The sequence below is a fragment of the Mesoplodon mirus genome (assembly GCF_964341445.2).
Source record: "Mesoplodon mirus genome assembly, chromosome: 3".
NCBI lineage: Eukaryota > Metazoa > Chordata > Mammalia > Artiodactyla > Ziphiidae > Mesoplodon > Mesoplodon mirus.
In genome coordinates this window covers 47,274,718-47,301,168 of record NC_138978.1, presented here as the reverse complement: position 1 = coordinate 47,301,168, position 26,451 = coordinate 47,274,718, and the positions used below count along the sequence as shown (strand labels likewise).

Below are 26,451 nucleotides of genomic sequence, written 5' to 3'. Positions count from 1 at the left end.
AGCAAGGCATGTTGCTCCCCTGGGCTCTGGCCTGTGCCCTGGGCTTTGGTTGCCTATACTCTGGCCCCCGAGCTAACTGGACATAAACCAGGAGGAGCAGTGTCCCAAAGGGCAGTGACATGGCCTCCTCCTGACAAGAGGAGAGATGTCCAAGGCTTGAGCCATTTCTTGTGGGCACACGATCCATCACTGTCCATCAGACTTCTGACATTTCAGGAACCAAAGGGGCAGCTGTTGAATAGGCCCTGAAAGCAGAGCTCCTGGGGCCAAATTTTACTTCAGGGTCATAAAGAACATAAAAAACTATCGCATAAGGTGCCGAGTTCCTTCCAATGCTTTAAACCCTTTCCTATGGCTCCTCCTTGCCAGGAGGATGAAGCCCAAGCCCCTTGATGGGGCAAAGACTTCAGGACTTGGCCCGTATATCCCTCCAGCTTCATATCTCACCATCCCTCACCTTGACTGTAGTGTTCACCAAACTCAACTACTTCTTTTTCCTTGAAATCATCATATGCTGTGTCTTAGCTCTGGGTCTTTTTGTATCAGTTCCCTCTGCCTTGAATGCTATTCTCCGTCTTGTACCACAAACTCCCGTTCCCCCATCAGTGGATCCTTCAAGACAATTCGGGCATCACTTTCTCCAGGAAGCCTTCCCTGAAGTTTTTGGCTGGGTTAGGGATCTCCCATAGATGCCATAGCCATGAACTCCTTGAGGATGGGGACTGGGATTTCATTTAGCCCAGATCCTGGCAGAGAATCACTGTCAATCAATGTTGAAGGAACAAACAAATGTGCATATTTGAGGACAGGCTAGAAAACCACCTGACAGGAGTGCCATAAAAGTGAGTGGAAGGTTCTAATATTTACAAGTTCTAAGATCCAAGAGTTCCCTAATTCTTGGCCGAAGATTGAGACTTGGGCTCCACTCCATCTAGAGCCCTCTCCCCAGTGAGCCACCTCCACCCCCCTGCCCTCTGAGTGTTTGTTCTCAGGCAGGCACACACACATGTTCCGAACATAACCAGGAAAGCAATTTACAAGAAATAATTGCCGGTCAATGTGTGCTTGGGAGCAGTGGTGAGCTCAGACTATTTCTGTCTGTGCGTCAGCCCACCCGGCTTCCTTCCTCCTTGGCTGCCTTGGGGGAGGGGGTTCCTACACCACCAGTTGGGCAGTTTGTTTCCAACCTAGGACTCAGGCAAGCCATTGTGAGCCAGCTCTGGGGGCTGACTGAATTCAAACGAGAGAAGCTGAACAAGGGCGATGAGGAGTAGATTTTTTGGAGGGGGGTGGGGGAGGAGCTTTATGGGACCTGGGATGTGTAGGTCAGCAGAGGCAGCACAGAAATCTACTTTCCACCTATCCCCACCCCATCCACAGAGGCTCTGTCTGGGGAAAACCTACCAGGCCTCCAGCCCTGCTCAGTGTGAGGTCTCCTCCTAGCCTCCCCAGCTCGAATTCTCTTTATTCTTCCAGGCCGGTCGTGCTCAAAGGGTGGTCCCAGCCCAGCAGCAGCAGCATCACCTGGAACGAGTTAGAAATGCAAATTCTGAGGACTTACTCCAGACCTACCCAATCAGACACTCTGAGGGCAGGGTGGGGTCAGGGAGCAACAATCTGTGTTTTAAACAAGCCCTCCAGCTGATCCTGATGCAGGCTGAAGTTTGAGAACCAGGGGTTTAGGCCACTGATGACCACTTGAGTTTTTAGAATTTACAGATCATCTCCCCCTAACAGACCATGAACAGCCTAAAAATAAGGTCTTTATAGGATTCTTCCTTGTAACCTGCCAGAAGACCAGCACAGAAAGTGTTCTGAGAAAAACTGAATTTTCCTAATGGGGGTACCAAGGAGAGAGACAGGATCTATGCTGTGAAAGGTCACATAGAGCATCAGTGACTAAATTTCCCACCTATCACCCATTCCTGCCACACACACACACACACATACACACAGGTACCCTAAGGTCTCTCTACAACAAATTACTTGCAATTCCTGGGCTGTGCTAGGCTCTCTCTCACTGTTTTTGAACAGGCTGTACGCTGGCCGTAATTTCTTCTGACTGTCTCACCTAGAAACTTTGACTCATCTTTGATGATTCAGCTCAGACATCACTTATTCCTCCCTCCAGCTGCATGAAGGGCCCCCACTGGGCCCACTGCCCTTTTGTGTGCCCACCTCACCCTCCAAATGAACCCCTTGAGGGCAGGAGCTGTGGCTGATTCCCTGTTGTTTCTGGTAACCTGCACAGGTCCTGGCACAGGATAGACACCACGGAATGTACAGTAAGGGGACAAAGGTGCTGGGTTTAGAGTGCTGAGCATAACACATACACACACACACACACAAGGCCACAAAAAAAGCAAGACCAGAACCAAAATCTCTCATTTTGCAGCCTAGGGCACTTCTGAGGTGACTCACCCTGCCTTGCTGCCCATCATATCCCCTTGGCTGGTTCAGGCCCCATGCACAGATATCTAAGAGTGACCATTTCACTGTTGCCAAATCCAACAGTGAGTCATATCACTGTCAGAAATGTCAAGAACCGCCTTCAGTGGCTACTGAGTCTCCCCATCTTTGCCTTGCGCCCCCAAGGCAAAGCCTAAAGCCATTGCCAAAATTAAGATAAGGAGAGCAGCTGGGAGAGAGGGGAGGCAGTCAGCATCCTGCCCTAAGATTCCTTTGCTATCAGACTAATAATATTTTAAAAACCCAATAATAATAGCTAACACAATGCTTTCCATTAGCCAACACTGTTCTAAGTGTGATGCTTTGCATGGACTCAGTAATTTAATCCTCCCCCAAGCCTTATGAGGTAGATATTACTGTTATCCCTGCTTGTACAGATGATTAGGCACAAATGTTACTTAGCAAGTAAGGGCAGCGACCAGATTTAAACTAGGCATTTGGCTCCAGAGTCCCTGCTCTTAATTACTAAGTTATATTGAAAAACACTCACCTGTAGTTTTTGGAGTTTTTGTAGCACTTTCATGTTCAGGAAGAGAGTTCATATCCATCAACTCATTGAACAGTCACCATGACCCTGCAAGGGAACTGAGGCTCAGATAGACTAAGGGACTTTATCCAGGCCACACTGTGGAGCCTATTAACCATTCGTTCCCTCACTCACGCTACATTCACTCTTTCATTCACCTGAGGAACTGAATGATATTAAACATGGCTGGGCCCTGTGTATGTACTCTACACTCCCTCTCCTCCTGTTCCTTGGCAAGGGACCCCCTCCAGGAGCGACACAGAGCTGCTGGAGGGGCACGAATCACCTGCCCCTGGGTCCTGGTCATCTTCCCTGGGCTTCCTAAGTACATCTGCTCTGTGGCAGGAAGACCAAGTCCGAATTCTCTGACTCCCCAGGTTAGGCGAGGGGCTCCTCTGAGTCTCCACAGGCCCCAGGCTTCTCCCTGATCGCCTGCAGTTGTTAGGACCATTTTACCAGGGACCCATGTCTAAACTCCCTTCGGCCCACAGTGGGCCAGGCAGAGCACCATGGCTGGATCCACAGTAAGACCTGAGTGGGTTTGCTAGGAAAAGCCCTCATTTATGCTGCTAGGTTCCAAAGTCCCTTTGATTATCCCCAGCCCCACCTTTTTACCAAGAAGAGAGAATCCAGAAGAGGATGGTGTAGAGACATTTATTGGGTGTTTATGGAGCTGGGTCTAGACTGGGGACAGGGGCCTCCTCAGGGCTGCCTGGAATGTCACCGGCTGTCACTGTAGCCATGAAGCAGTGCTGGAGGAGGCATTTGGGGTCCACAGCCTGCTCTTCATTGCAGTCCGGCCATGGGTTCAGGAAGGGTGACTCTGCCCGAGAGGGCTCACTCCCGGCACCTCCACTGAATTGCCCATGTTCCCACCTTGGCGGTCAGGCAGTACCTCATCAGGGTCTGGAAAACAGCAAGCCGAGGGCATGGGGCTTCCTCCTGCAGCCCTTCCTTTCCATCGGGATCATACACGCTGAACTTCCCTGAGTGCTTACCTTGGGCAGGATTGTGCTCAGAGTCTTAAATGCATCATTCATTTAACAAATATTCATTAACCATATACCACATCATGAACTAGGAGCTGTCAATGCTTCTCATGAACTTAACGTTTAATGGGGGAGACAGACAATAAACAATTGTTAGTACATATGAAGACTTCACCTTCACCATAAACCTGTGTGGTAGGTACTATTAAAAACTCATTTTTTAGGTGAAGATACAGGCTTACTACACAGCTAGCCTTCAGGGAAGTGCTGGAAAACTTAAAAACATATATTATTCTCTGCTTTAAGAATAGATTTCATGAGTCTCTTCAATGGCTGCTTAATCCTCTCCTCCTTTTATACCTGAGCTTGATAGGAAGCTCACTTGGCCTTATTATATCCCACTTCCCATTCATGACTTATTCTGCTGCAGCTTACTTGGTTTCTGCCCTCAACAGAACTTAAAACTTTTTGTCACTGAATCCCATGGTTACTTATAAGTTATTGTCTCCCTTGGCTTATCGGGAGCATTTCACACAATTAAGCATTCCTGCCTTCTTGGATAAAAAGTATATCAAGTGTTCAAGCCAGAAATGTGAGTCAACTCTCACACCTCCTACCCCTACCCCTTTCCAAAGTCAAGCAATTCACCAGGTCCTGTTGATTCCACCAAATCACTATCTGCCATATCCACCCATTCTCTCCATCCTCAAGGCCACCACACTAGGTCAGGCTTTCATGTTCTTCTGCCCAGGCAAAACGGCCTTTGGTTGGGTCCCCTCCAGGCCACCTTCCAGGCTATAGCTAGAGAGATCTTTTTATTTATTTTATTTTATTTTTTTGGCTGTGTTGGGTCTTTGTTGCTGCGCGCGGGCTTTCTCTAGTTGTGGCGAGCAGGGACTACTCTTTGTTGCAGTGCGTGGGCTTCTCATTGCGGTGGCTTCTCTTGCTGCCGAGTACGGACTCTAGGCACGTGGGCTTCAGTAGATGTGGTGCACAGATTTAGCTGCTCCATGGCATGTGAGATCTTCCCGGACCAAGGCTTGAACCCCATGTCCCCTGTATTGGCAGGCAAATTCTTAACCACTGCATCACTAAGGAAGTCCAGGGAGATCTTTCTGAGGTGAAGTGAGTCCATGTACTGCTCTTTCTCAAAAGCATTCAGTGTCTTCCCATTACCTGTGATCCTTGAGGTGCATTCAAGTTTCTTCATGTACTAGCCCCATCATCCCTTCTCTAGCTTTTTTACTACTACTCTTCCCTCAAGAACTCTATGCTTTATTATACCAAAATTTCATTGTTCCCTGAATGGGTCCATTCCTTCACATCTCTGGGTCTCCACTTTTACTGTTTCTTCTGCCTAGAATGACATTTTATACCTTCTTTGTCTAGAAAACTCCTATGCTTTAAAACCCATTGATGGAAGAGACCGAGGATGAACGGTGCCTCTGAAACCAAGGGAAGAGTGAATTTCAAGAAGGAAGCTGTAAGGCTTCTCTGGTGGCGTAGTGGTTAAGAATCCGCCTGCCAATGCAGGGAACACGGGTTTGAGCCCTGGTCCGGGAAGATCCCACATGCCGTGGAGAAACTAAGCCCGTGCGCCACAACTACTGAGCCTGTGCTCTAGAGCTCGTGAGCCACGACTGCTGAGCCCGCGTGCTACAACTACTGAAGCCCACGCACCTAGAACCTGTGCTCTGCAACAAGAGAAGCCACCGCAATGAGAAGCCCACGCACTGCAACGAAGAGTAGCCCCCGCTCGCCGCAACTAGAGAAAAGCACTTGCGCAGCAATGAAGACCCAACACAGCCAAAAATAAATAATTAATTAAATTTAAAAAAAAAAAAAAAGGGAGGCTGTATGAGACATTGGAGTTGGCTACACAACATCCATTCCACCTCTTCCCACCCAGTAATAGCAATTATGTTTGGGTAGGATAGGCCCCATCTCAGCTCCAGCAGGGGGGCCTCCTTGATCCCAGCCCATCAAGTAGTCCTGTTCCTTTGCTACAGGGATGAGAAATCAGTGCATAGCATTTCCCTGGGTTCAGTGATTGGTTTAGGGTGGGCACAGGACCTGAGGTAGTCCAATCAGGGTAGAGCTCAGGCCTTTTTTTTCCTCCTGATTGAAGGAAGAGATAGCTCCCTCTTTTTCCTCCTGGCTAGATGGGAACAAAAAGCACAGAGTCCCAGGGACTGCTGGCAGCCAACTTACTACCATGGGAAAAATCAGTCTGAGGAGAAAGCCAACACAAGATAGAGGGCAGAGCTGAGAGAATCTCAGAGGACAAAGCCGCAAGCATGAGGACATTGTGAACTTCTAATGAAACCATTCCTAAAGCTCATCCTACTTTTGGACTTCTCATCGACAGAGCCAACAAGTTCCTTTTTTGTTTTTTTTGTTTCGAACTTTCTATTTTTAATAATTTAAGGCTCACAAAAAGTTACAAAAATAGTAGAGAGTTCCATTGTACCATTCACCTAGCTTTCCCCAATGATAACATCTTACATAACCATGGAGTAATTTCAGAACTAGGAGACTGCCATTGACATAGTACAATTGACTAAACTACAGATCCTATTCAATTTTACCCATTTTTATATGGACTTTTTTTTTGGTGTATAGTACTATGAACGCTTATCACATGTGTAGATTTATATAATCACTACCACAATCAGGATTAAGGACTGTTCCATCACCACAAAGAAATCTTCTCATGCTACCCCTTTATAGTCATACCTTCCTCCTAAACCTAACTCTGGTAACCACTAACCCCTTCTCCACACTATAGTTTTGTCATTTAAGAAGTGTTATATAAATGGAATTATGCAGTGTACAACTTTTCAGATTGGCTTTTTTCACTCTGTTTAATACCCTTGCAATCTACTCAAGTTGTTATGTGTATTGACAGTTCATTCGTTATGAACATTTGTATATAGGTTTTTGTGCAGACACATTTTCATTTCTCTAGGACCACTTAGGAGTGTGATTGCTGTTTTGTATGGTATAGTGGATTGAATGGTGGCCCCCAAAGATATCAGGTCCCAATTTCTGGAATCTGTGAATGTTACCTTATATGGTTTTTGCAGATGTGATGACATTAAGGCTTTTGACATGAGATTATCCTCAATTATCTGGATGGACCCTAAATGCCACCACAAGTGCCCTTATAAGAGAAAGGCAGGGATTTCCCTGGTGGTGCAGTGGATAAGACTCCACAGTCCCAATGCAGGGGGGTCAGGGTTTGATCCCTGGTCAGGGAACTAGATCCCACATGCATGCCACAACTAAGGAGCCCACGAGCCACAACTAAGGAGCCTGCGAGCTGCATCTAAGACCCGGCGCAACCAAATAAATAAATAAATAAATAAATAAATAAATAAATAAATATTTTTTAAAAAGAGAGAGAAAGGCAGAGGGAGATAGACACTCACAGACAGTGATGTAAAGACAGAGGTAGAGATTGGAGTGATACAGCTACAAGCAAAGGAATGCTGGCAGTCACCAGAAACTGGAAGAGGTAAGGAACAGATTCACCCATGGAGCCTTTGATTTCAGCCCAGCAAAACTGATTTTGAATTTCTGGCCTCCAGAACTGTGAGAGAATACATGTCTGTTATGTTAAGCCACCAACTTTGTGGTAATTTGCTACAGTGGCCATAGGAAACTAATACATATAGTAAGTATGTTTAACTTTATGAAAACACCAAATTGTCTTCTGAAGTGGCTATACCATTCTAATTCCCACTAGAAGTATATAAGAGATCCAGTTGTTCCATGTCCTCACTTTGGATTGTCAGCGTTTTTACTTTAGGGTGCTGATAGATGAGAAGTGGTATCTCATTGTGGCTTTAATATGTGTTCTAGCTCCATTTATTTAAGTCTTCTTTGCTTTTCTTCATTAGCATTTTGTATTTTTTATCGTATAGCTCCTGTACATGTTTTGTTAGTTTTATACCAGAGTATTTCCTTTTTTTTCGGAGTGACTATACATGATATTATATTTAAAATTTTGGTCTCCAGTTGTTTGTTGCTGGTATATATAAATACAATTGATGTTTGGGTCTGACCTTACATACTATGACCATGCTGAATGCACTTATTAGGTCTAGAAGGTTGTTTTGTGCATCTCTCTGTGTCTGTTTTGCAGGTTCTTTGGGATCCTTTGTTATTTAAGCTTGCATTTTAAGGCATTCCATTTGGTATAGGGATTTAGTTCAATCTTCTATTCAATGCAAGAATCTCTTTCACTGAATCCCACATTTAGCCTTTTCCTGGTTACCTTCCAGGCTTGGGGGTGCTCTTTTTTTTTTTAAACCAAGAGTTACAATTGACGAACTAAATACGACCCATGGTGATGAGGGTGCACTTTACAAAAGTATTTCAGGTCTTATTCTAAGAAAGACCCAGCTTTATTGAATTAACATCTGCCTTCCTATGGCTTCCCCCACTGATCCTAACTCTGTTCTCTGGCTTCTCTCAAAATGTCTCTTCCTCGCGCCCCAGGGTAGCCTTGCAGAGACTGGAGGTCCTAGGCTGTGAACACTGAGACTCCTTTGCTTGAGGCCAAATGTCCCCAGCTCTTCAGCCGATACTCACATAATCTGGTTCTCAGACCAAGCTGGTCACCTGCCTCTGATCACCTTCTGATTGGTCAAAGTTCCTCTGAAATTGTGGGTCTCTGAGCAGCTGGCAGTCAGGGCTCAGGGGGAATCCTTGGGCTTCTAGGAGCTATAAAACCTTGGCTCAAATCCTCATTCTGATATTAAATCATTGTGCTATCTTGGGCTAACTTCTTCTCCTCTCTGGATCTCAGTTACTATTCTATAAAATGGGGTAGAAAGTAGGGCTGGTCTTGTTTTTCTCTTTCTTTTCCCTGGAATTTCAAATTGTAAAGGATTCTGTCTGTATAATAGACTGCCTTTATTAGGTACTAGCTCCCCCCTCCCATTTTCTATTAAAGAGTTCTGATTAGCAGGAAAGAGCCCGTGCTAATTACCCTCCTTGGACTAATATAATTCTAGCTCAAAACTAAGAAACTTGGTTCCAGTAAAACCTTTGAAATATTGGAAATTGCTCAAGAATCCTCATTGCTATATTTGGGGACCCTTCAGTGATATATTTGGAACACAAAGTTGGGAACCTGTGGAGTGGATGCTAAAATGTTACCTCTGAGCTGTGACAGCTGATGCATTCTATTCAACTGGGAGTAAAGAAGGACCATCATTCTCTTGCTTCCAGACTCTATAATTCTGTTATTGTAATCTGAGCTTCCACTCACCCTTTTTTGGCAGATACATCACAATGCAGGTTCATACTGAACTTGTGGACCCAGCATGTCTTTTTTATATGATTATCTTTCCCAGATCCCACGGATTCCCTCACATATGTATCCCAGGGCCTTCAGTTCCACAACCCTTCAATTCCCTTCCAGGGAAACCAGCAGAATAGGCAATGGTCCAACTCTTGAGTACACATATATATTTCTGCCTCTTCCTCTGGCTAATATATAATGAAAGTTATTAAAGTCCCTCAGTGGTGCCTGAAGCCTGGGGGAGGGAGTTCTATCTTATCAAGGTGCTAGTCAAGAGGCACTTGGAGAGGAGGATGCCTAAAGGCAAATATAAAAAGTTCAATTTTCAAGTTACAATAAGATCCATGTTTGGCTAAAACACGCTGGTACAACAATCTTACCTGATTCTCCCAAGAACTCTCTGAGGTAGGTGTTATTATTCCATGTTATAGATAAATAACTGAGGTCCAGACAGAGAAGGTTAGCACTGACACAGGTATTAAGTATTGGATCCAGGATACACTTTCCATTCTGCTTGATTCCAAAGCTTGGGCTCTTTCCACAGAGCAAGCATACCTTTAGTATAGGTTAGGAATTCTGTTAGGTGCTGGGGATACAAAGGCACTTAAGACATGGTTCCTATATTTGAGATATTAACAGACAGGTTGAGGAGACTAACATGTAAAAATCTAAGTGCCTAATAATAATAAAAATGAGGGTTACTCATCGATAAAAGTCTACCATGTATCAGAGACTAAGTAGCTCCTATGTAAACATCACCTCTAGGTTTACAGCTTTCTTGGTGGGTATTATTGTACACATTTTACAGAGTAAACTGAGTCCCAGAGAGAAGTGACTTGCCTAAGGCCACACAATAAGAGTGACAAAGCCAGGATTAGAGCCAGGTTCTCTGACACCCCAGCCCAGGGTTGTGCTTTCCCACCTTTCTCCAGGGACCTTTTGGCCAGTCCCCCCATTACCTGGGGTCTTAGCCTGTAGTGACCAGCCAGGAAAGGAGTTCTCAGATTCTCTCCCTGCTTGGAGATGAGTCAAGACTGACCCATCACTGAGGCTTGTTTGGGTCATAGGTACTACCTCCCCAAGCGTGGTTAATTAAAAAGCAGTGGGCTCTGAGGAAGTGGAACCCTTCCTGGAAGGTAAGAGGGCCTGCTACAGGAAAAGATCTTTGGCCCAGGAGGCAAAGGCTTGGCCAGATGCCTGGGTGACCTTGGGCACATGAATGTCCCTTTCTGGGCCTCAGCAACCCATTGATACAGTGAGAACATCAGACTTGATTTCTAGGAGCCCTATGAATTAGTGAGAATGGCTGATTAATGATATCCCCACCAACACTTTTCAGAGGAGGATGAGAACTGAACTCTTACCTTTCTTTTTTTTCCCCCCACTTTTTGTCTCTTATTAAATGTACCTAGGTTGGAATATCAATTCCACACTTACCTCACTCACCTCATCTGTAAAATAGGATTGATAATAACCACCTGGTAAGAGTAGTTGAACGGGTTAAATGGGATAATATGTTTAAAGTCCTTGGCATAGTGCCTAGCACAAACGTAGAAGCTCGGTCAGCCTTCTGATCAAGCTAGTTCCTCACAAAGTACAAGAATAAAAAAGTTTACGGTCTTTGTTGCATCCCAAGTTTGAGGGATGGGGTAGGGTGGGGGTAATGGGACAGTACAGAACATCTGGGCAGCAGAAGGAGCCTATTTTCAGAAGCTCTGTTCTATTTCCACTCTGCTCTTGCCAAGGAACTCCCCATCCCGTCCTTGCCCCCAGACTCAGCGATCAGGACCCCAGATACCATGTGCAGTGAGTGTGGGCTTTAGAGTCAGGAGATCGGGGTTGACATCCCAGCAGTACATGCTCACCAGCTGTGTAGACTTGGCCATTCACTTCCCTTGGCTGAGCCTTGATTTCCTCTCCTGTAAAATGGGGCTAATGATCTCTCTACATGTCCTGCCAGTGAAGGAGATGGAAACAGATGAAAGTCTGTGTAAGGGGGCAAGCTCTGATGAGTGTAAGGTAGCAGCCTGTAAACGTCTCAGATGCAGGAGGGACAAGAGGCTCCTGGGTTGATGCTGTGGGTTCAGAGGAAGGAGAGGACAGCACTTAATGAAGAAAAAAGGGAGGTGCTAAGAGCTGAGTTTGGGCAAAAGGCAGAGAGAGCCAAAAACTGTCATTTAGTGAACAGTCAGGAAATGCATTTTCCATCTGAAAAACAGGAAGCAAATAGCAAGAACACAAGCTGTGTCAAACCCTGGTGACTGAATAATTGAATAATCCAGCTAGTGGCTGAGCAGTGAAGAGCAGGAGGGTGGTTTTCATTCACAGGACCGACGGACGGGTGAACTGTGTTCCCTTGAGTTAGAAAGGCTACAGGGGATAGGGTGGGGAGAGATGAGGGGAGTAGGGCACAAGCAGGAGCACCCCACACACCTGGCCTGGTGAGGTAGAAAGAGTAGGACTTTGGAGGCAGAAAAACACACATGTTTGAATTCCAGCTCCACAATTTACAAACTGTGACCCCTTGGGCAAGTTATCTGACCTCCCTGGAAGCTGGTTTTCACATCTGTAACATGGGTGATAATAACACCTACCTCACTGGGGTAGTTTGGAAAATTAGACAAGACAGTGCATGTAAAGTTTCAAATGGTATCTGGCATAAAGTAGGGACTTCCCTTTCTCAGCACAGGGATAAGGAGAGGAAGGAAGGTGGAGGTGGAGTTGGCTCTGTCGCTCACTCACTAGGTGACTGAGGCCTCGGTTTCCTGATCTGTAAAATGGATAGTAATAAGTTCTGTACTCTGCCTGGTTATTGTGAAGAGCAAATGAGATAGTCTATATAGAGCTAATTCATTCCTTTTAACTGCAGTATCATATTTTATTATTCCTCTACTGATGGACATTTAGTTTGTTTCCAGTGTGACAAGCTGTCATGGAATCCATCTTTACAAGTCCTCTCCTAGTGCAACTATATCTCTAAAGCAGATAATTAGAAAAGTGGAATTACTGAGTTATAGGGTATGTACATTTTTAGTTTAAGTGGATAGTGCCAAATTGCTTTACAAAGTGGTTTTACCAATTTATTCTTATCAGTGGTATATGAGAGTATCCATTCCCCCCATGTAAACTTCTCACTATTAATGTGATCCATTTTTGGATTTTTGCCAATGTAATCATTTTTAAAAAAGGTATGTCATTCTTAAATTGCATTCTCCTGATTATTAGTAAGGTTGAACATCTTTTCATGTGTGTTGGGCATTTGTATTTCTTAGTGGATTATGTTTTTCTCACTTGTTCAAAGATATGCTTATATATTCTGGATATCAATCCTGTCTCTATTTTAGATACAGTTGATTCTCATTAGTCGCTGTAGTTATGTCCGAAAAAGTCACCACAAACACTGAATTAGTGAATACTGAATTATTGCTCCTTGGGGAAATACAAAGTTAGGTTCCTGTGAGCCTCTGGTCACATTTTTGTCAGTCGATCAATATATAACTTTGCTTTGTGTGTGTTTCTGTTTAAAAACACCTTATTTAATATATATTGCTAACTCATTAACATTTAACTCATGGCCAACAGCACTATACCTCCTGTCTGAGCAAAGTGTACTGAACACATGTATTTTTTCCATAAGGCACGTGACAGCCTTGTGCTGAGGAATACTAGACAGAACTTCAGCATTAATTTGGGGGTCATTTTCAACAGCGAAACCACCAACAAAAATCATAAAAATACAAAAACGTGGCACTAAATATACCACGAAGAGGACACTTGTTTACTGTATAAGAGCAGAAACAAGAAGGCAGAGCATGGCCTTCCTTGTTCAACCTCAGCTGAGAACGTGTGTGATAGGGCAACTCAAATTTTTTGTTGCTCTGTGCACATCCACATCTGCACATGACCTCAAAAACACTGAAAGTATTGATTTTTGAGGTTACAAATTAATTCTAGCAAGTAGGAAAATTCACAAGTATGGAATCTGCAAATAATTAGGATTGACCGTGTGTGTGTATTTATATCTTTGCAGTCCACCACTTGTTTTTTAACTTTATGTATGGTATCTTTTGTATTATTTGTATTTGATGTCTATTTGTATTTGATGTAGGCAAATTTGCCAATATTTCCCTTATTTTTAAAATTAAACATTTTATTCATGTTACTATATTCTTTAATTAGTCTGTTTCTGGAGTCTCTTTCTATTCTAGGGTTTCTCAACATCAGCACTATTGACATTCTGGGTCAGATAATTCTTTTTTTTTTTTTTTTTTGCGGTACGTGGGCCTCTCACCGTTGTGGCCTCTCCTGTTGCGGACGCGCAGGCTCAGCAACCATGGCTCACGGGCCCAGCCGCTCCGCGGCATGTGGGATCTTCCCGGACCGGGGCACGAACCCGTGTCCCCTGCATCGGCAGGCGGACTCTCAACCACTGTGCCACCAGGGAAGCCCTAGATAATTCTTTATTGTAGGGTGCTGTCCTATATATTGTAGGATGTTTAATAACATCTTCCTGTAACAAATAGGATGCTGACTATAATCAAATTATTTTGATTAACAATGAACACATGGAAGAGTTTGGGATGGAAATGTTCATATCATGAACCTCCTGAGAAATGTGCTGCTGCTTCAGAATATTCCAGAAACACTTTTGAGGCAAATGTTCCAAATATCATTTCTAAATATCTCCCCTCTGCAAAGGTGCTAACCTGCTGAATACAAGGAAATCATGTGACCTCTTTCTTACCTGTAGTCTGTAAGCTTAATCCTGGGTCCAACTTTGTGTGGGGTTTTGAGCTGATGAACAGGTAACAAAGCACACAGGCGGTGACAATGAAGGCTGGGAGGACCACTGCTGCTATGGACAGGCCCACAAGAGCACCAATACTGGGGAGAGAAAACCATAAGGGAGCAGAGGGTCAGGAAAGGACTTGGGAAGCAGCATGTTATAAGAGAAGTATTGTAAGTGTTATAGGAATCAGCCAACTTTAACTTTTGTTCTGTCTCTCCTTGCCTTAAACAGGCTTTCTGGGCCTAAGCATGGGAAAGAGCATCAACTATGTGGCCAGTACTCACCACATACATAACTTGACATGGCTCAGTGTCACCATGTAGTTGGGACTCAGTATGTGTTCCCTTTCTTCTCCTCTCCTTTCCTCAACCTGCTGCCACCCCAGGAAGCTAGAGATGATCTTAAAGAGCCCTCCCCACACTGCTGTTTCTTAAAAATCAAGGGACTTCCCTGGTGGCGCAGTGGTTAAGAATCCGCCAGCCAATGCAGGGGACACTGGTTCAAGCTCTGGTCCAGGAAGATCCCACATGCTGCAGAGCAGTTAAGCCCGTGTGCTACAACTACTGAGCCTGTGCTCTAGAGCCCGCGAGCCACAACTACTGAGCCCACGTGCCACAACTACTGAGCCCACGTGCCACAACTACTGAAGCCCGCGTGCCTAGAGCGCATGCTCCGCAACAAGAGAAGCCACCGCAATGAGAAGCCTGCGTACTGCAACGAAGAGTAGCCCCTGCTCGCCACAACTAGAGAAAGCCTGCACGCAGCAACAAAGACCCAACGCAGCCAAAAATAAATAAATTTATCAAAAATCAAGACACATAGCAGGCCTTAGTTCAATACCCGCTGTCCTTCCAGACTCAAGGTAACTTCTGGCCCAGTCTCTAGTGGGTCATCACACCAGTGTGGACTCCATGTCTAGAACACCTCCCTGCTGCTGGTCCCTCACCCCACAACCTCACTGCCTCTGCCCCAAGTCAGGCCTTGGTCACCTGGTCTCCAGACAACTACCTTCTGGCTCATTTTGGGGGGCCACTGTCTTTCCTGTTTCACATGATCTCTCCCATCATCTCCCCACATCAGAATTTCACCTGTCCTTGAAGGCCCATCTCAAATGTCTCCTCCTCAGTGCTTTCCTTGGTCCTCTTTCTCTCTCCTTTCTTCTTCCAGGCCAGGCCCACCCAGCCAGGACATCTACTCTGGGCCTTTAGCACTTCCTACTTGGTCAGGCAGCCCAATGTGGTAGGGAAAGAACAAAGAGCTTTGGAACTCTTACAGACGCACCTGGTTTAGGACCCAGGTCTGTACCTAACTCGATGTGAGATCTTGATAAAATTACTTAGCCTTTTGAGCCTCAGCTTCTTTGTTGGAAAAGTGAGAATGATCAAAACCCAGCACCTCACAGTTGGTGGTGAGGATGAATGATATATGTAATATTCTTGGTGCATAGAAGTTCAACATATTCCTCATGTGTTCTTTGTAGGGAGACTGAGACCATGTTTAACTGGCTTTGTTCTCTCCTTGTACAAGCTCCAGCACATAGTAGGCACTTAGTAACTATTATTGAGCACCTACTTTTTGTCAAACACTGTGGGATGTTCTCCCAATAGTAGGAGATAGGTAGCACCAGGGTTGTTTGTGTGTCCTTCCTGCCTGTGATTCCTGCAGCTTTTCTGCCCACCCCTCCCAGCCCTGACCCCAGCCTCAGATTCCTGCCCTTGCCATTTCTGTTGGATTTCACTCCCAGCTAGCTGATGGCTAACTTCCACTAAACAGAAACACCTTAGAGCTTTGGAGAGTCTGTTTTCCCAAAGCTAAATAAATTATTGGATATCCCTGCAGTGGAATAGTATACAGCTATTAAAAACATGTTTTCAAATAATATTTAAGATCAAGGATAAATTCTGATGAGATAATGTTAAGTGAAAAAAGCAGGACCCACTACTAATTATATAGTGTAGTCCTAACTTAAATAAATAAACATAAACATAACATATACATGCATAACATAACATAGGTAAGGTTGGATGTAAATACACTAAAATGCTAACAGGCTGTCTCTGGGAGTAGCACAGGCTGTGGATGTCCTGTCTGTGTCCCATTGGGTCTTACAGTTGTGGAATATTCTGGCCAGGGTTTCAAAAGCCCACAAATGTACCTCTTTGTCTGAGGGCTTTCTTGGGCCCAGAACAGTCTCTGTCTGCACGTTGAACAGGTCAAAAGTACAGGAAAATTAATGCCTCCCTTCTCCCACCAGCACACAGCCAATGACTGAAAGAAATTTGTATGTAAATACCCAGCTTCCTGGCCCTCAGATGGGATGACTCTGAGAGTATGTTCTACACTGGCTGGCAGAGTTCAGCAGTTTAAGCTCTGGTGGCCCTTGGTGGTGACTTGCTTGGTAACACCATCATTAGCTCCTTCCCTTTCCCATCTCACTTCCCCACCCTGTACCAGTATTTTCTAGGATTGCTTGTCATATAAACTACTTGCCCTCAAATCCTTGTTTCCAAGTCTTCTGGGGAGCCCAAGCTAAGACACTGGATTTCTCACGGATGCTTTCCTTTTCTGTTTCTCCTGTCCTTTCCACCTTGAGCATATAGTACTTTTTAGTTCTTTAGTACTAGCTTACTACTGTTTAGTTTACTGTTTAACTAAGTATTATTTCCTTTCTTGAGATATACTCACTGTTTATGAGGCTGTTATCTGGAAGACTCGTGCTCAGGTTGGGACCACACCCTTTACAAGGGACATCCATGGGCACCTAGCTGGAAAAAGCCCTGTAAAAATAGGATCCTTTGAGGAGTGGGTGAGAAAGCTGGGGGGATATATTCCAGATCAGCGGTCAGTCAGGTAGTGGGCACTGCTCTGATGGTCTGTCTGGGAACGGAGGAACAAGCTCCCAAGGACAGAGCTGGGAACAACAAGGGAGGGTCCAAGGGGGAAAATCTGTACTCAGTATAAGATGAACTCAAATGATCAGAGTTTTCCCATGGTGAATGTACTGCCTCAAGAGGTGGTAAGTTTCCTATTGTCAGACGGGTTTGCACAAGACCTGGATGAATCCACCTTTCAATGAAGTTAGAGATTCTTGCCTATGGTGGGAAATTGGATTGAAGAGCTGCTAGCCTTCTAGGATTTCACAGATCTATGACTCTGAAAGATAGGTAACCCACTGTGACTTCTAGGAAAGAACTGGAGGGATAGTCTAACATTTGTTAGGGTTTTTGAGTCAGACAGTTCTAAGTGTGAATCCTGGTTCTCTCACATATAAGCTGAAAAATCCTTCACCCTTTGAGCTTCATTTTCTTCATTCATAAAAGTTACTATATCACCAAGTGTCCATAAAGATTAAATGAGATAGCGTATATACAGTGCCTGACCGCCAGTCCTGATAAAAAACAGAACTACTGATAAAGGATGTTTGGAAAGTCAGCCAGACATGTGATAGCACCAGCTGCTTCTCCACAGGGAGTCTTCATTTCCTGAGACATGCTTTTTTTTTTAAATAAACTTATTTATTTTATTTATTTATTTTTGGCTGCGTTGGGTCTTCATTGTTGCACGTGCGCTTTCTCTGGTTGCGGTGAGCGAGGGCTACTCTTTGATGCAGTGCGTGGGCTGCTCATTGCAGTTGCTTCTCTCCTTGCAGAGCACAGGCTCTAGGCGCGCGGGCTTCAGTAGTTGGGGCTCACGGGCTCTAGAGCACAGGCTCAGTAGTTATGGCGCACGTGCTTAGCTGCTCCGCGGCATGTGGGATCTTCCTGGACCAGGGCTCAAACCCATGTCCCCTGCATTGGCAGGCAGATTCTTAACCACTGTGCCACTAGGGAAGTCCTGAGACATGCTTTTAAAGACAGCAATTCTTCTTGAGCACTATCCAAGGAAACAATGTTTACCTGCTGATTTTCATGTTTTTAAGGGCCAGCTTTCATGAAAAGGGCCAAATGGAGTCCAGAACAAAACAAGTTCTCTACCCTGCAATGGCGGGGCTCTGACATCCCATGCTGGAAGGGTTGTTTCAGGGTTTGGAGTATACTGATCACCTAATGTCCTGAGGACCCCAGTTTCCCTCCTCCACTTTGCAATTGTCTGTGATGTTTATGAACCATATTATAGCCATGCCTAGGAAGAGTCAGCCCTGCAGGCTAGAACCTTTCAGCTGCCCTTGGGGTCATAGAATGGAAGCATACAACATGCAATGTGACCTCAGAGATCACCCCATCCAACCCTCTAGCTCACTGTCTGAGCCACTAAAGCACTCTATGTCTCAAGAGGGTCCAAGGCAAAGAGAGGGACCACAAGGGGTGTATAGGGAAGGGGGTGGTAGTAGTGGGATGGGATCCTGGCTGGGTGCTGAGGAGTTTACTCATCTCTGTGTCTCCAAGTGCTACAACAGTGTCCAGAAGACAGCAGAGGGTCAGTGAGTATCTTTTCAAGTGATCTGAGTAGAGCAGGTTATGAGAGCCAGGCTAGATTTAGACATTTGTGCAGCAGGTCAAGCCTGGGCTTGGGACCAGACAGGCCTGAGTTTTCATCCCAGTTCTGCCACTTCCTCTCACTGGAGTACTCTAAGATAGTAACTTAACCTCTTTCACGTTTTCTCATTTGTAAGATGGAGAGAAGATGTGCCAGCGTTGTGAATGTGTGAATGCATCTAGCCCTTGGATGGTGTTAGGTAATGTTCTTTAAATCTCAGTGTACCATGACATTGCTGGAAGATCTTGGACAATTCACTTTTATATTCTGAGTTCACTTTCCCCACCTATGAACCAGGGAAAGGGAACTCCCTTTTATTGAGCACTTACTATATGCACTAGTCACTTTCACATGCATTACTGCACTTAATCCTCACAATAATTCCATGAGACAGGTATTACTATTGCCATTTTAAGGATGACAAAAGAGACTCGGAGATAATTTGCCCAAATTCACATAGCTAATAAGGGAACAGAGCCAAAGTTTGGACCAGGTTCTAACCAGCCCCAAAGCTCCACACTGCTTCCATACCTCAAAGGGAGGTCAGTGCTGTCATATTTCAATACGCAGCTCAGTACTAAGTACACAGTGGGTCTTCAACAAATACTCCATTGTTATATTTTAGATGCACGTCATATCTCTTTAAATGGACTGTGAGCTCCTCAGAGAGGGAATCATTGATTTCTGTGTCTCTAGTGCCTAGCCTAGCACCTGGCACAAAGCAAAGGCTATAATGAATGAATGAAAATATGGATGAACAGAGAATATATGAATATAATTCCCCAGGTGACAGCAACCAAATGTGCAGGATCTGAAAACCTGGCCATCTGAAAATCCTTTGGAATTACAGATTGAGCAGTCTAGAAAACCAATAATATCTGTAATTGTTAGTGGCATATGCCAAGTTGATTTTACCTCTTGATCTCATTTGGTCCTTGCCCTAGTCAGAAATCATCCTCCCCATCTGATAGATGAAAAGACAGAGGCTCAAAGAGGTTTTAGAGGCAGACTGTCCTTTCCCACCCAGCAGGCATACAGCCTCTGGTCACATACCTCCAGGGACAGGAAGATCACTGTCTACTGAGGCAGCCCACTCCATTTTCGTTGATGCCTGTTTCCCAGAGCAGGCTCAGGGTCAGGTCCTATTCTCTGGGTGAGGCCTTTGGAGACCCACAGAGATTGAGACCTGTTGCCCTCTCAGTCCCACACTTAGGTTCCAGGAATGTCAGCACTGGCCTAACCACCTGCTTCTCTGAACTAGTGGGGAAACTGAGGTCCTGTGGTGGGGATTCACCCAAATTACACTGATCTGGCTTCTGCTGTGGCATTATGTCATTGTCTCGTTATGCACTTGGAGACAACTCTGAGTCTTTGGTCTTCTGCCTTAGCTCAGAACTCACCACAGGGTCTGGCATTGCTAAGGCCTCAGGAAGGGGTGGCTGAAAGAATGACTAAATATGAGGGGGAACAAAAGAATTGAGGTTGGGCTGAGGCTCAGGTTGAGTTGGGGTGTAGCATCAGGTGAGGTATTAAGGCTTGAGAGTGAGGTTTGAATGTAGGTCTAGACAGTGCTTGGAGTTGGGGTGAGGAAGGAGAGCTGAGGTGGGGTTGCAGGGAGGACTGAGGTGGAGGTTAGGGCTGCTGATAGAGTAAGTACTGGGGAGTGGGTAAGGTCAGGGATGAGGCTGACGATGGCATTAGGGAGGGGACGCTGGTGGGTACTTGGATAAGGGAGGAGTCTGGGTATCCTGTGAAGGCTGCAAGATGGGAGTTTGCTGTTAGGCTGGGGCTTGTTATGTAGTTTGAGGTTGGGTTGAGGGTGGTGGATGATGATGTCTGGAGTGGGGATGAAGTGAAGGTTTTTCAGGGTGGAGTTGGTGTGAGGTTCAAGGATGGATCTGAATAACGGTTGGGTCAAAATGGGGGAATGGAGCGGAGAAGCGGCCGCAGGGGGAGCTGGGTTGGTGACAGGGCGAGAGCCTGAGGGGGTAACGACTGGGTGGGTGTCGGTGCTGACGTGGTGGTGGGCACCTGGATGAGGATTGAGACTTTAGCAGGCGGCCGGGCCGAGGATGGAGCACGGGGGCTAAGACTGGAGTGGGGTTCTAGGTGGGGTTAGGGCCAGGGTCAGTACCTGAGCCACTACATGTAGCTGTGCTCGCAGGGGAAGAAGCTGTGCGGGTCGTCGCAGCAGTACTTGTGGTCGCGGAAGCCGCAGCAGAAGACGGCCGCCGAGAGACGGGCGGACGGAGACAGAACTGAGCCCGAGAAAGATACAGGGAGAGAGGCAGAGATAAGCCGAGAGACAGAGATTGACGCAGAGACGAGGAAGACACAGCGAGGGGCGCGGAGACGCAGCGGTTAGAGACCTAGAGTCCCCGAGGACGGAGGGAGACGACCAGGTACGCCGACAGGGCTCGGCAGGAGGGGAGATGGAGGAGGGAGAGGGAGGGAGGAGGAGGGCGTGGAGAGCGGCGGGAAGGCGGGCGGGAGCCGGGAGGAGGGAGCCGCCCGCGCCTCTGCCAGCGTCCCCCACCGGCCCCACTACGTTCCCAGTTTATGCACTAGGGCGCTGGGTGCTCAGAGAGACAGCGCATGTCCGTGGTGGCAGAGCGGGAATCGAAGCCACCTGCTTGGATTCCACATCTGCGCTGAGCGCCCGCCCTTGTGCTAGGCGCTGTGCGGGGCAGTCCCAGGCTAGCGCAGGACACAGACAGGGGACCTGCCGTGGACCACACATTAGGGTCAGTATAGGGATGATCAATGCATGACCTCACTTAACGTTCACAACAACCCAGAGGACCAGGGGTTTTCATACTCATTTTATAAATGAGAGCTTAGGGTTAAATTAAAGTCATTTTCCGGGGCTCTTAAACCCATGGGATTTTACGTGGGTCTGTCTTGTTCCCAAGCCCTTGCTCTTTCTGGGGTTCTGTCAGCGCCTCTTTTCCAGTGACTTTTATATGTTGTCATCCTCTGACTTCCTTGCCTGCCACTTCCTTTCCCTGAGCAGCTAACTCATGCACTGACATGTTCACGCTCCCCTGTTCATACTCTCTGCCACACTGGCCTAGGACAAGGGGGGGCTAGTGGATGTCCAGATGGTAACTCCACCCAGCAGGAAGCAAAGCCAACACACCTCTCCATTCTCACACATCATTTCCAGATCACAAGGTTGATGTTCTCACTAGGATCAGAGAACCACAGTCTGAAGGAACTGTATGAAGCCTTTGGAGACTGCCTGTCTGTCCTCTCAGGGTACACTGGGGAAACCCAGGCTCTGAGAGGTGCACAGTATGGCCCAATTACACTGAACCAGGACTAGGGACTGCTGAACTTTAGTTGTCAATACTTCCCATTCAGCCAATCACAGAGTGTTGGGGCTGAAAAGGACCTCTGGGTCATGTAATCAGTTACTGAGTTACAGCTGGCATTAAAAAAAAAATTAATGGAATAGAAAATGCACACTGCAAATAGCAAAGTTAAGTATTCTTTCATAAAATGTTTGTTTCATTTACATGTGTCTCTATGTACTGTGGTCCAGATCACAATGTAAAATGCATTTCTTATTTTGAGTCAGGTCAAAAAGGTTTGAAAGCCACTGAATCTGACACCTCCCATTGTACAGATGGGCAGAGTCTCACTCAAGGTTACAAAATGTTTAGCTCTCCTCATTTCTCACAGCAGTGGGTAGAGTAGGAAATAGCGAATGTGATGCCTTGGGAGTCCCTAATTCCTCCATCCCTTGCTTTCAGTGTGTATGGGATAAATCATGGGCATCAGGGGATCTGGGCTCAAGCCCTAGTGCTACCCCTTCTCTGCTTTTTCTCTCTGTGCTTCAGGTTCCTTTTCTCCCTCCAGGTCAGCTCCTCAGATACCGATGTGTGCCATGCCCTTGACCTGGGCTCTGGGGCCCCTGAGACAGATCAGATCTGGGTCTGCCCTTGAGAAACACAGTATAGTGGGGGAGTCGGACAGATGATGACAGGACATGGCAGTGAAGGGGGAAATTCAGGGACCATGGCCACAGAGGGATCACCATCTGAAGGAGAAGGGAAGAGTTTTGAGGGGGTAGTGTCTTCAAGGGTCACTGTAAGATCAAATATGAAAACGGGAAGGAATTGTTATTATCCTCCAGAAAATTCCTCCCCTCAGCTGTGAATCTCTGGAAACTGGGAACTGTATGACTACTCTAATGGAGGTGCACTTTGGCCTCTTTATTAGATGGAGAGCAAAGAGAAAGGGGGCAGTCCTGTGGAAAGGATCGGGGTCTCCTGGAGACATGGAATTCAGCTGTGAGGTGCAAAGCACTCTGCTCTGGCTTTTGGCAAAATTGGGAAGCTGTCAACAGTTTCCAAAGCCCTTTTCCAGCCAAGAATTAATTTGTTCCTCCAGCAACCCTGTGGAGTGAGCCAAGCAGGGATGATCGTGCCCCTGAGAGAAATAACAAGGCCAATGTCACAAAGCAGCCAGTGGCCCAGGCAGGACTAGTATCCATGTCTGTCTAGCCAAGGGTCCTCTCTAGCAGTCTGATGAAGACTATGGTCCCCTATTCAGAAGAATATTTTTAACTACAAAAAGTAAATTACTTAGGATTACAAAGGATACCAATTATGTAGAATCATTATCAAAATAGTTATTTTGTGAATTAGTTCTTTTTTAACATTATGAGATTGAGAGATTCGTCTATTAACTATTGTAACTTTGAGATGGTGAATGAGTGTAAACAGTATTTCAAGATATTGCTACTATAATGCAATACAAAAATAACTGATTTCTATTGGTGACAAAGTGACAGGTTCTGCTAATACTACTGTGATTTGTTGCTTACATGCATGATAGAAGGAAATGCTAAATTTGACTTAGAGGTAGTGAAAACAAGGATGTAATCTTTTTCAATCCAAGTTCATGGACCTCTCCCATGCTGAACTCTATCAGTGGACCCCTTGGGCTCTTTGGAATCTATGCTAAAATCTTCTACCTCTTCTGCTCTAGAACCTACCCTAATGCCTGTTCCTTCATCATGTGCGTCATGTTTCTTCCTACAGACACTTACTGCAGACCTACTATGTGCCAGGCAGTTTCCCATCTTGCATGTCATGTAGTCCTTGAAAACTTTCTTTGAAGTAGGTGTTTTTCTTCCCATTCTGCAGGGAAGGTAACTGAGACTCAGAGAGGACAAGTGATTTATCCAAAGCCACACAGCTAGTAAATAGACCCCTCCTTCCTCCCAACCTGAGGTCTGGGGGCCAGAGTCTCCAACTAGAGGGGAAGGAAAGTGTAGGAGGGAAGAGTAAGCAGGGAGAACTCATATTTATGGAGAACACACTGTGAACTAGAAATTGTGCTCTGTGCTTTTCATAGTCTCCTTCAGTCCTCACAACTCTGTGCAGTGTTACTCTCTTAATAAAGATAAAAATAATTAAATATGTACATATTTATTATAAAACAACAAATTAGAAAATACAGATAAACCAAAAGAAAAAATATCACCCATTACCTCACCAGGTAGAAATATCTCTTAATACTTTGGTATGGAGTCTTCCAGATACACACATAATTTTGCACCCACCCTACCCATAGGAAAACTGGACCCAGAGAGGTTAAGTAACTTGCTTAAGGATATACAAGTAATAAGCTACAGTCACCTGCGGTGTGACCTTAGGCAGGTCACTTTCTCCCTCTGCATTAGGGCAGTAGTGAAGATGGAAGAGCATGAAGCCTGGCACCCAGTGAGTCACAGTAACTGGAAGCTCCTTCCGCGTGGTTCTCAAAACAATGCACTCTAGACCTGGCAGCCTTGCTCCGGAGCCCAGTCCTCAGGGGTTCGGAAAGAAACGTCCCTCGCTGTCGTGGGCCGCGCAGCTCGGTGACCGAAGCCCACGGAGGCTGAGAACCTGGGCACAACCCGCGGTGAGGACTCGGTTCGCTCACCGGGGGGTCTGCCCAGAGTCCTTGGACTCTGGACGCAGCGGAGCACCCCCCTCTCCCCTTGCCCTACTGCCTCCAGCTGTAACCGCCCGACGCCCCTCCCCGATGGCTCTCCCCATCCCTGACCCGGCTCCGGTGCCAGCTTGCAGGTCACCGCAGTTGGAGAAGCAAAGAAAGGACGCTGACGTGCATTAAGCGCAAGTGCCAGTTCCTCGCACGACCACTCCCTTGATGCCCAAGACTGATTCTTTCCCTTCTTTTCCAGAATGAGGCTCTTGCGTCTCATCCTGAGAGAAGTGACTTTGCCACGTTGGAACATGAAATCCAGGGACAAACCGGACTGAGGCTCAGATCTCCTGATACCAGCTAAGCTCTCCCCCAACTCTAAGTGGTCACTCTTTGGGTTTAGGTTTTCGTTAGTTTGCTGTTTGTTTGTCTTCCTATGAAATCTTTAAAACACACAAACAACATAAAGAATAATACAAGAACCACCCATGTACTACTCAAATTTAAGAAATGAAAAATTTGATCAATCCTGTTTGAAGCCCCACTCCTGCCCTCCATACTCCTCATTCCCCACATAAGTATTCTCCTGAATTTGGTGTTTATCATCCCCATGCTCTTATTCATGCATTTATCACATATGTATGGATCTTTGAACAATGTATGAAATTGCTTTACATGTGATTACATCTTAAATAAATAGCATCACATTGCATGTATTCTTCTAGAGCCTGCTTTTTTTCACTCAGTCTTATGTTTTTGAGTTTTGTCTATATTGATGTGTATGCTCAGTCTGGCTCATTCATTTTTACTGCTATATAGTTTTCCACTTAGTGAATATATGATAATTTATTATCCATTTTCTGCAAAGTTCAGATTCCTTCCAACTTCTTTTATTACTGTATAATGCTGTTTCTCTTGTGATTTTTTTTTTTTTTTTTTTTTTTTTGCGGTATGCGGGCCTCTCACTGTTGTGGCCTCTCCCGTTGCGGAGCACAGGCTCCGGACGCTCAGGCTCAGCAGCCATGGCTCACGGGCCCTGCCGCTCTGCGGCATGTGGGATCTTCCCGGACCGGGGCACGAACCCGTGTCCCCTGCATCGGCAGGCGGACTCTCAACCACTGTGCCACCAGGGAAGCCCTGTGATCTTTTATTTTTAAAATCAATTTTACTGAGGTATATTTTACAAACAGTAAAATATACCCATTTTAAGTGTACAGCTTGGTGACTTTATACTCATGTAACTACCACCACAGTCAGGATACAGCACATTTCCATCACTTGTCACCATCCATTGTGCCACTCTGCAGTCAGCCCTCCTCCCCACCCCTAGCCTTGCCTTAGACAACCACTGCTCTGCTCTCCCTTCCTATAGATTAGTTCTGCTTGTTCTTGAATTTTTGTCTTAATGGAATCCGATAGTATGTCCTCTTTTGTGCCTGACCTATTTTGCTCACCACAGTGCCTTTGAGATACACAGAAATTGTTGCATGTAGGAGTAGTTCCTTCCTTTTATTGCCGAGTACCTGGAAATATACTCATTATATGAAATACTGCAATTAGTCCATTCAACTGTTCATAGGCATTAGAGTTGTTTCCAGCTGGGTACTATCATGAATAAAGTTGCTATAAAACTTTTTGCATATATGCTTTTTTTGGGGGGGGGAGGGGGCCTATGTTTTCATTTCCCTTGGGTGAATCCTAGAAGTGGATTTTTGGGGTAATAGGGTGGATGTCTGTTTAACTTGATAAGAAGTTGCCAAACTGTTTTCCAGAGGGTGGTTGGAACCATTTTGCATCCCCACCAGCAATGTATGAGAGAGAGTCAGGGCTCTACATCCTCACCAGCACTTGGTATTGTCAATATTTTTTATTTTGGTTATTCTTATAGACGTGAAGTAGCATCTCATTGTAGGTTCAATTTGTTTTTTCCTAATGGCTAATGATGAATAACTTT

At 45.7% G+C, this 26,451-nt stretch overlaps 1 protein-coding gene across 1 annotated transcript; it reads right to left on the bottom strand.

Annotated features, from left to right (window-relative positions):
- Window positions 1–3,617: 3,617 nt before the first annotated feature.
- On the bottom strand, window positions 3,618–24,777 carry SHISAL2A (shisa like 2A; the record flags this gene model as incomplete). Its single annotated transcript, XM_082615098.1, is given in 7 exon segments — window positions 3,618–3,809; window positions 3,812–3,901; window positions 14,040–14,179; window positions 20,695–20,702; window positions 20,706–20,818; window positions 21,550–21,630; window positions 24,495–24,777. Coding segments are annotated over 7 exon segments (864 nt in total). The 3' UTR covers window positions 3,618–3,660.
- Between the last annotated feature and the right edge of the window lie 1,674 nt (window positions 24,778–26,451).